At 34.1% G+C, this 11,203-nt stretch overlaps 1 protein-coding gene across 1 annotated transcript in view; it reads right to left on the bottom strand.

Annotated features, from left to right (window-relative positions):
- LOC129952170 (Bardet-Biedl syndrome 4 protein homolog) overlaps positions 1-7,335 on the bottom strand; it is a 20,836-nt gene extending 13,501 nt beyond the window's left edge. The window contains exons 1-3 of the mRNA XM_056064628.1: positions 7,173-7,335; positions 6,910-7,055; positions 1-11 (exon numbers count right to left, since the gene is read on the bottom strand). The exon at positions 1-11 is cut by the window's left edge and continues 102 nt beyond it. Of these exons, the coding sequence (XP_055920603.1) occupies positions 1-11; positions 6,910-7,055; positions 7,173-7,242 (227 nt within the window). The 5' untranslated portion in view covers positions 7,243-7,335. The remainder of the gene's footprint in view (positions 12-6,909; positions 7,056-7,172) is intronic.
- Positions 7,336-11,203: the final 3,868 nt, after the last annotated feature.

The raw sequence follows: 11,203 nt of genomic DNA, 5'->3' as shown, positions 1-11,203 counted from the left end.
GCAATTAGTCCCTGAAAGTGATATGATAGTTAGAAAGGTATAAACTTCAGAAGGTCAGTATAGTCTATTTGTCTATAGGTACGGAAGTAAATCAATGTTCTACTTTAACAGAGAGAATTTCGTTTTGTAAATGAAATATCCACGAATGAAACACACAAAATTGTTCTATATTTACGGCTTGAAGCTATAATAAAGGCTACGTTATTGAGATTTAGCATTATGGATAGAAAAGGGAATTTTGAATGTGAAATTATGATAAAACCAAAATATATAAAGTACTGGGCATTCGTTTGATAATTTTAAATAGGTAGCGCTGGCATTTGACATTTTGCGAATTCAGCTGTCATTTAAAGTGTCATAATATTAGTTCCTATTTTGACATTTACGATAGTTAATGATTTAATAATCCAACAATGTATTAAAATTAAATTAAACTTACTACAAAAGTGGTGAATTTCGTAACCACTTTTTGGTCATTACGCAATGAACAAGCAACCCGTAAAATTGTGACGTGAACAAATTTGAAAATAGTCGAGTGGTGTGTGGTGTGTACCGATTTTTTGTCCAATGATTACATATCGCGAAATGAAATATGCGGTTCCAAGGGATCAAATCAAATCGCAAACTTATGAAATAAAATGTTTATAAGAAATGTTCGAAATAAGTGATATTTTGTCTGCCCAAAATTTGACTAAATGTGTCAAAGTGACATTTGCTTAAAGACATTTATTTTGATGTGGATTTAAATACAGTCGGTAATTGTTCGCTTTTAAAATATAAGTATTCTTTTATTAATGTTTTTATGGGAAGTAATTTAAAATAAATTGTGTGGCGCAACAGTTCGTTGTGAACTAAGGCCTAGTGACTTACAACTCTCAACCATTCCTGTGTGCGAGTTATGTTGTGAGGAATGGAGGAGACCTACAGTTTATATGCCGAATCCGAACGACTAATTTGAGAAAGCACTTTTTCATGACAAGAGTTACTCTTGGAGAATTTGTCAATTCCTCGCAAGAGGCAGCACCCGTGAAAAGACTTTAGATGGTATAGGCAGGGATCGAACCCAAGACCTCTGGCATGACAGTCCAACGCACTAACCATCATGCCACGGGTACTACTGTGGGAAGTAATTAAAAACGTTTATTCTTAAAGCACAAAACCTATCCAAGTTATTACAATTCTCTTAAGGTGACTTTTTTGACGTTTCAAATGCTATCATTTAGCATTAGCTATCTATCAGCTTTTTGTGAAAAGCTGAAAGTTGAATTTATTTTTTGACAGATATGTCAATCAGGCTCGTTTAATAAGGTTTCTAAGAATTCATCTATTCACGATATAGCCTATCCAATAAGAGATTGAACGCGCCAAATGTCTGCTTCTTTCTATTCGCAGACAGCGACGAATTGTCAATTTATAATTACTCTTTTCAACAAACAAAACAAAAGTGGTATAATTTGAGGTTAAGTTGAGCGCGAACAATTTATTCGTTGCAGTGTGGATGGTATGTGGAACGCAAATAGAGGTTGACAGTTTCTACCAACCACACTGCAATTCGTTACTACCAAATTGTTTTGTTTTTCAAAATTGTCTTGTTTTAGAGAAAGGGTAGTTCTGTTCGCAATTAGATCGTCGACGTACGCAATTGCCTTTGTAAGACTACCTATCAGATCGCTGGTGTAAATGCTGAAGAGAATCGACGAATTCACAGCACCCTGTTGAAGACCATTTTTAATTGAGAATGTTGTGGTAGAAGTTACATTGCCACTTTTGACAACAAACTTTCTACCGTTAAGCATGTCATAAAGTACATGCAACAATGGCTTGCTTATGCCAAGCCTGCTCAGTTTTAGGTAAAGACCCTCTAACCATACGGTGTCAAAGGCCTTTTCCAAATCAACCAGAACAGCACCTGTGCATTGTTGTTTTGATTTATTCCATTGGATATCAGAAACTAGTTTACACGCAGCATGAATTGTGTCATGACCAGCCTTGAACCCGAACTGTTTATCCGGAATTATTTTGTTGTCCGCAACCCACTTAGTCAGAGCCCTTTTAATGATTTTTTCTAAAACTTTGCTGATGCTTGGAAGAAGACTTATCGACGGAAGATTTGACGGGTTGGAGTTTCGGGAAAAGATGAACCATAGCGGTCTTCCAATGCACTGGATAATATGCATTATTCAGTGCATTATTGAAGAATGTGGTGTAAATTTCAATTGCTTCCATCGGTAAATGTCTTAGTACAACGTTGGATATACCATCGACACTTGCTGACTTTTTGTTTTTCATTGAATTGAAGATGAGCTGAAACTCAAACTTCGTCACTAACAAGGGACTTGCTCCCGTTTGCTCGGCGATTATGGCGTTTGCCAAGGAATCGTAATTGAACCGCATGAAACCGCGGTTCTCAGATCGCCATTGTGTCATATCATTTCGAAGGTAAAAGTGATTGAGTAGGGCTCTGTTTTCCAGGTCGTGGTTGGGGCGAATGCTAACATTCACCTTGTACACTTGCTGAAAAGCAGCTCCCACCGCCTCCACTTTTTCCTTTGGATCTTCAATTATGTAAAAATCATCGTCAAAGATGGCTTCCTCTGGATCTATTTGCGCTGTCATGAGTACGTCTCTGTTCTCTTCAGTTCTTTGGAGTTTAAGACACGGAAGGTCATTATCGTTTTTTTTTCCTGAATATCTTATTGATTTTGGGGAACATACCAGGGTCACTTGAATTAACTGACCGGATCTTGCGGTCCCAGTACTTGTTAATTGATAGCCTGTAGCTCTCCTTAATCAACAGGTTGACATTTTTTATTGACGACTTCAGTGTCCTAACCTAAAAGTCGTGTGGGTCTGTAAGCCGTCTGTACAAGTTTTTGAGTCTTGTCAGTAAGCCACTCTTGTGCCTACGTAGTGCGTCAATCGAGTGACATAGCCCCACCAAACAACAGAAATCTGACAAATACAGAAATTGACCAACATTTACAACAAATGGACGAAACAATAAAACGAGCGATGGAACGGACAATTCCAAAGTACAAAGAACGGGACCAAATGGACGCTTACAGAAACGCGACAGTCCAACCATCATGCCACGGGTACTACTATGGGAAGTAATTAAAAATGTTTATTCTTAAAGCACAAAACCTGTCCAAGTTATTACAACTCTTTGAAGGTGACTTTTTTGACGTTTCAAATGCTATCATTTAGCATTAGCTATCTATCAGCTTTTTGTGAAAAGCTGAAAGTTGAATTTATTTTTTGACAGATATGTCAATCAGACTCGTTTAATAAGGTTTCTAAGAATTCATTCATTCACGATATAGCCTATCCAATAAGAGACTGAACGCGCCAAATGTCTGCTTCACTTCTGGGTCCTTTCTTTACTATTAATTTTGAGAGATATAATAAAATAAGCAGATGTCAACATAAATCGCCTCAGAAAAACCTTGTATATGAACGAATCTTATGACAGTTTATAGATCTAGTTCACGTGACCAGAGAATTTGTTTCAACAATCACTATTGTATGAATCAATTTTGTTTAAGTTTAATTTTATTTCTATCGAAATTGTTCGTAACTTTTATACACCCAAATATTATTTGACAGGAATCAATATTTTAACTTAAGGTATACAATAAATATATAAATAAAGTTCTATCTGAAATAAATACATATTTTATTTGAAAAAATTCAATAAATATTTTGTTTTTGATTGTAAATACAAACTGTAAGAAATTATGTTTACATCAAATTTTGAATCAGAACATGAAATTGAAGTTATTTTATTCCTTCCAGCATTTTTACAGTTTTTTATTGTATATATGCATACGTCATATTTAACTTTTGAAATTGCATCATGTATTTGAGTGCACTTTTACCTTTATGATTTATTTTCAATTTTTTGATATGACGGACCGTCATTGACGGTGTTGAAAAATAAAAATATCCATTATAGATTTTCCCATTAATTTTTGGTGGGAAGCATAAAGGAAAATTGAGGTTGTCAAATGAAATTGATAATTTGTCCAATGAAATTGACATTTAGCACTCCCATCATAAAATCATAAGCCTTCTATTTTAAATTGTTTGATCGCTTGAAGCTACCTGTCAAAAAAGTTCCAATGATGGATTTTCAGCAATAATTGGAATTTATTTAATACTTCGGTAACAGCAATCATCACTGTCAATGATTTGTTTTTCATTTTACAAACATTTTCTAATTAGAATCAAGCATTTGAGGTTAGAGTCGATCATTGGAAGTAAAATTGACAGGTGGGAATACAAAGAAAGTTTGCGGGTACATACGTCATAAAATTGCTATCCAATTAAGGCAATTAAGTATACATGTATTGGAAAGTTCAATAGAAAGTTATGGGGGTTTCTATTATTAAATTTGAATTTCCAAAGATATCATTCCTAATAGCTTTTAAATCTTTAAAAGATGAAAATTAATTATAGCTGTAACTGGAACCTATATAATTACAGGGTCGCGCAAAAATCGCGCTATAAAAATAAAACGTAGTCATTTCTTTTTTTTTGTGTCAGTAATCGGCTCTATTATTTTTATTTCTTTATTAAAATGAATGTTTGAAATACTCAAAAAAAAATATGTGTGGTGCACCATGCTTTGAAGTCCGTCATTTCCGTAAAAAGGTAATTTAGGCGGGAAATAGGCGGTACTCCCTCAAGTAGATGGACAATTATGTGTCGAGATCCCGATGTTCGTGTTCAGGGTGCAATCGACTCTGTAGAATCGGCAATACTGACAGATCCAAGAGTTTTGACTCGAAACTCATCGGGGCAAATTGGAGTTAGCAGCCGGTCATTATAGCGGATACTTTAAGCTGACTTACCCTAGTTTCCGCATGAAGTCCAAATTGCAAGCAAGATAAGCCTTTAGGATTTTCCTGTTCGGAAGGAATTTTGCCGAAAAACGATCGCAATGGCTGAAGAAAACAACATGTTCATGTCTAATTAGGCCCATGTTAACAAGCAAAATGTCCGTATTTGGAGTATATCAAATCCAAAAAAGTTCCATGAGACGGAACTCCACCCAGAACAAGTAGGTAACTGTGTGGTGCGCACCAGACTTCCTTTATGGTGTTATGTCAAGCAGGAGGTGTACAAAACGAAACTAAGGAATTTGACTGAATTGAAGCAGTCTATAATGACAATAATTGAGGCCATTCCAACTTCAAACCTTCAAGCCGCAATGAACAGTTTTTTCATCAGGTGCCGCATATATGTAGGTGATTAATTTTCTATCCAAAACAATTCAAAAAATTAAATTCACTGCATAAAAATTAAGTTATTTTCGTTTTTTATAGTAGCACAATTGGTGCGCCACCCTGTATTACTTAATAAGGGCCTTGCACATGAGAGCGAACAACGAATGAACGAATGGACGAACAAACGTGATTTCATTTTAAAGAATCAATTTCAAACAAGAACAAAAAACACATTTAAATTATAAGAAACCAATTGAAAGTTATGTTTATGTATGAAATAAAATGTTTATAAGAAATGTGTGAAATGAGTGATATTTTTTCTGCCCAAAATTTGACTAAATGTGTCAAAGTGACATTCGCTTGAAGACATTTATTTTGATGTGGATTTAAATACAGTCGGTAACTGTTCGCTTTTAAAATATAAGTATTCTTTTATTAATCTCTTTATGGGAAGTAAATTAAATTAAATTGGGTAGCGCAACAGTCCGTTGTGAACTAAGGCCTAGTGACTTACAACTCTCAACCATTCCTGTGTGCGAGTTATGTTGTCAGGAATGGAGGAGACCTACAGTTTATATGCCGAATCCGAACGGCTAATTTGAGAAAGCACTTTTTCATGACAAGAGTTACTCTTGGAGAATTTGTCAATTCCTCGCAAGAGGCAGCACCCGTGAAAAGACTTTAGAAGGTATAGGCAGGGATCGAACCCAAGACCTCTGGCATGACGGTCCAACGCACTAACCATCATGCCACGGGTACTACTATGGGAAGTAATTAAAAATGTTTATTCTTAAAGCACAAAACCTATCCAAGTTATTACAATTCTTTTAAGGTGACTTTTTTGACGTTTCAAATGCTATCATTTAGCATTAGCTATCTATCAGCTTTTTATGAAAAGCTGAAAGTTGAATTTATTTTTTGACAGATATGTCAATCAGGCTCGTTTAATAAGGTTTCTAAGAATTGAACTGTCAAACTCTATTCGCGTTCCACATACCATCCACACTGCAACGAATAAATTGTTCGCGCTCAACTTAACCTCAACATTATACCACTCTTATTTTATTCGTTGAAAAGGGTAATTATAAATTGACAGTTCGTCGCTGGCTGCTAACAGAAATACAGCTCATGTGAAAGAAAAGTCAAAATATGCGAACAGACACAGTTCGCAGTTCGTAGCTCATGTGGAAGATGCTTTAATCCATCTAGGCTAAGATTTCAGTTCAAGAGTGTTGCTATCAAAAGTTTTCGGACAAAAAGGTTTCAAGCAAAGAATGTAACAAAATTTCAATAAAATCTTGACTTTCCAACAAAATTTTAACTATTTCCTATTCAAACAATTTAATATCACAAAAGTTTTTAACTGAAATTTTAGATTTTGTTTCATTGGAAACATGAAAAATGTCTACTGATTTTGAGTAAATAAACTCAATTCAAAAATATAAAAATTACACATTTACAAGTTTTAAATCATGAGACTTTTGATATACATTTATTTCTCTTAAATTAGTTTTTTATAGATATTTTGAAACTTAGGCAGGATTTCTTTAAAATTGTATGCTATTTGTTGACTATTTCAACTTTCTCGAAATTGAAAACTTATATCTTGTATATTTTTTCTTATTTATCTCTCTTAAAGTATAACTTCGATTCTTAAACTTTTTTTCACTTTGCATCTTACCTTGATGAAAAATAAATATTCCGGATTTAAATAGTCGGGCAATTCCTTTTCAATTATTACTTTGCAGGTTGTGAAATCTCTTCGTGCATAATAAATATGCAAAAGCCAATCAATATTATCCGCTGTAGACATTATAGTTGTTGAAGCTTCAAAAAAAGAAATAAAATGTTAACTATCTTCTTTCAAACCACAAAAAAAAAGTATAGGTATGTCTGTGTGCAAGCATTTTCGAGAAAAAGAAATAAGCTTCTTGAAGAACTTACTTGATTTGACCACTTCCAATGTTGGTAATGAAGTCCGACTTCTGCCATTGCATACAATTTCAGAAGCCATTATTTTTGTTTTTCAACAAAATTATAATTTAAGATAACGATTATGGGTAATACTACTTATGCAAACAAGAAATTATCATGAAAATATAGTTTCCTTAACAACACTGCGGTAGTCATAACAAATGCTATAAGAGAGTAGTTCCATGCGTACTTGTAGTTCCTTCTTAGTTTCAGGAATTGGATTGTTGGGTGTTGCCAAGGAATTAAAAAAATGTCAAAAAAATTAACGAAAAATGCAACAAATTAGGAACAATTTTTAAGTGAACTAGAGTTTTTAAAGTTTGTTGAAACTTTAATTTTTTTTAATTCAAAAACACTAAAAAAGGATAATCATTGAGAAAATCTCTAGACTTTGATAACAATTAATGATTTTTATGCCTGAGAAAGATAAACTTTATCTTTAACTTATCTCCGTCTCTTTAGCGAATAGGTTTTCTATTCAACCAAACGGAATGTTTATCATTGTCCCTTAACCTTGGTTTTGTAAATAATAACCGTCAATTTGATTTAGATAGAAACCACTAATTATCAGTTTTATAAAGGTTTTAAATTTTAAAATGACGTTTGTTTCCTAAAAATTACGTTTTTTAAATACTTATACAAGATTGTTTGATTTTTGGAAAACCCAACACTAATCTTCTTAAAATTCCAAACTTTTATTTCAAAATTTTGTTGATTAGAAATAACAATTAAAATGATCAAGAAAAAATAGATTTCAACACTCAATTCCATTATTCAAGAATTAGAACGTGAAACTTTTTGTTCAAAGCTTTAAAATCTTTGTCTTCTGATTATATTGAAATCGCTTCGAACTGAGTCTTCTCTTAAGATTATTTGATTTGACACTTTGAATCATATTTCATATGTATGTATGTAAATTAGGATTTACGTGCCTCGAATTGACATTTGTGATTTTCGACAAACAAAATAAATTATATACATTTCATTAAAAAAAATAACACAACTTTGAGTTTGACAGTTTAAATACTGTCACTTTTTTAAATTGGCTGCGTTCAATCTCAGCCAGATAGGGTATGCGGATACCTTTTTTTATTGTTTTATGTGTAAAATAACAGCTGTTCAAAAACAGCTGAGATGTCAAAAAAGGAATCCAAGAATTTCTGGGGACAGAACAGCTGATTCAACACATGGTTGAATTTCAAGAAACTTAAAAATTGGTTTCAGATTTTTGTATTTGTTGGTAAACAAAAAGATACAAAATGTTAGTTGAAGTTGTATTTTAGGATGTTCTGTACATAATAGACCATAAAGAAGCTTTTTGCTTCCGAATTTCAGAAGATAATTAAGGCCTTTATTTAAACTTCAAAATTGACTTGTTTTGTCCTCGTTTCCGTTAAAATTGTTTTCTGTTAAACGGAAATAGTTCAAAACCGGAGAATTCAAGGTTATCTATTATTTATTAAATTTTTATGTACCTATCAATTCATCATCGTCTGGCGAATTAGTTGAATTATATATTAAATGTTTTATCTTACAACAATTTTGACTTCGAAGCTTAAATGTTTCTCTACATTTTGTGAACAGCTGAAAGTTGTTTTTATTTTTTGACAGCTATCTCAATACAGATATCTAACTCGTTCAACAAGGTATCTAAAAATCTACCTATCCAAGATACCCTATCCAACACAAGATTGAACGCAGCCATTGAAGATCATCCCTCAATGGCTGTGTTCATATTGAACGGTGTTCACAATGAACAATTTGGAGGTCACTCATTTTGATGTTTCATCGATTCTTCTTTTTTTACTTCTGCTTCAAAAGAGTGCAAGCTGTTGTCCAAAGATCGCACTCCCTTGAGGCCATTCAATTTGACATTTTTATTTTCATTCTTGTCCGAATAGTATGTTATTACACTCAGACTTTCTATATGCTGCGTGTTTCGCATATTTTTTTTTGAAAACTCATCTCGTCAATCTCGCATTATTAAACTTAGATGTTTTTCGGTTGCGTGTTTTTGACATTTTTCTCTTTCATTTGTTGTTCTCATCTCATCCGATGAAAAAATGCTGTTAGATATGTAAGACCTTTGGGTCTTTAAAAATGTCCAAGCAAAAAAAAAGGTAATTGGATTAAAATCTGTAGAGAATCTATTTTCTGATTCTGAGTTCGGATCCTTCACTTTCTTGATAAAAAAAAAACTAAAATCGAATGATAAACCTTCGTTTTTAAATTATATAAGGATGAATGAAGAAACTTTTAACCTGCTTTTGACGTTCATTAAAAACGACATTAAAAAATACAATTTTGAGAGCAATATCGCTAGGTGATAAGTTGGCTCCCTATTTGTTTCAACGGGTGAACGGGTAGTTTGGAATGCAAAGCTTAAACTATTAAGCTAGATTCTCTCAACCATTCCTTCATTTTATTTAATTCGGTTATAAGGTCTTTCCTCCACTTTAACTTTTCCGGTGCAAAAAACACGAGAAACAATAATAAAGAAAGGCAGGGAAGAGAAACGTCAAAAACCATCCAAGACAATCCTGAACCCAGAACTCTGCGGGTTGAGACTTTTTAAAGTATTTCTATTACTTTCTCTTTCGCACTTATTTGCGTCTTTCTAAAAACGTCTGAGTGTAATAACACACATAGTTTAAGAAAACGTTTGCCCCAAGTTATTGTTTGTTTTTAAACTATCAATTGGGTGAGAAGAAGGTACAATTATGAGACGTCAAAATAAGCCATTAGAAAATAGAAATTATTGATCTCAGAGGTTCAAGAAACTAAAAATTCCGTACTACATTTATTTAAATGGCTGATTTCAAATGTAAACTACACCTAAACGTCAAGTTTTGTCTGCATTTGATTCGACATTTCTCAATTTAAGATTAAATCAATTTTAACCATGCTAAGATACCTAATCGAGCAAAGTGTCAACGTTATTCAGGCTTATCATGAAAATAGGCGTTCAAATCAAAGAGCACATCGTGCTCTTCGTTATTTTTATCCGTCAATTTAAGCACCCGAATCTACATAACAACGGAAAAATAGCGCAATTTGAGCACTGGGTCCGTAAGAGATGTGAAAATACCAATGCATGCTCTTAAAGAACTCCTGAAAATATTACTGCTCTACTCACGATCTTCGTTGAACATTAAGAATAAAGACTGCATTTACACGCTTAAAAGGTACAATTGACTCAAGTACGAAAGCCCCTTGACCATTTCAAGTGTAGTCAATGGTAAGAATTGTGGCAATAAATGGCAACAGTTAATAATCAATTTTCGAACATGAGGCAAAGTTCACCTCAGTGGATTTGTCAATAATCAGGAGTGCAGCATTTAAGCAAATGATAATCCAAGAGTATCGCAAAATCCAATGTACCCATCGGTATATCAACGGACCGTTTCCAAAATAAAGTCGATCATGCAGATTCCGAATGGGAGGATATGGATGTGGACGATAGGTGATTTCAACAGAACGGTGCCACTTGCTACACAACTACCGAAACAATGACTCTATTCAGTGAGACTTTGCCATGTTATCTCTCGTGATGGCATGTGATTTGAAACTGCTGGACTTCTTTCGTTATATAACACCAGCGCTAAAATCAAACGAAGAAGAACTCTTGGTAACCGCTGTTTCTTTGGGCTAAGAAAGAAATTGAGTGGAAAAGTCCTCTCTTGAAAGACCAAAGTGTCGCTATATAAGACCCTTATGATCCCCGTCCTGATATACGGTGCAGAAGCAAAAGCGGATGAACGCACCTAGGGTCGTTTCGAGAGAAAAGTTCTTCGTGTGATCTACAGTCCCGTATGCATCGAAGGAGAGTGGAGGAGATAATAGCACCACGGCCTGTACAGCGACATAGACTTAGCCAGAAGGGTAAGAGTCCAACGACTAAGATGGCTGGGCCACGTAGAGCACATGGAAACCAATGCTCAAGTCCGGAAAGTCTTCGAATCCACACCCACAAGACAGCGCACAGTAGAGAAAGACCGCGA

The sequence above is a fragment of the Eupeodes corollae genome, chromosome 3 (assembly GCF_945859685.1).
Source record: "Eupeodes corollae chromosome 3, idEupCoro1.1, whole genome shotgun sequence".
NCBI lineage: Eukaryota > Metazoa > Arthropoda > Insecta > Diptera > Syrphidae > Eupeodes > Eupeodes corollae.
The sequence above is the reverse complement of the archived record's forward strand: the minus strand, read 5'-3'. Positions and strand labels throughout refer to the sequence as shown.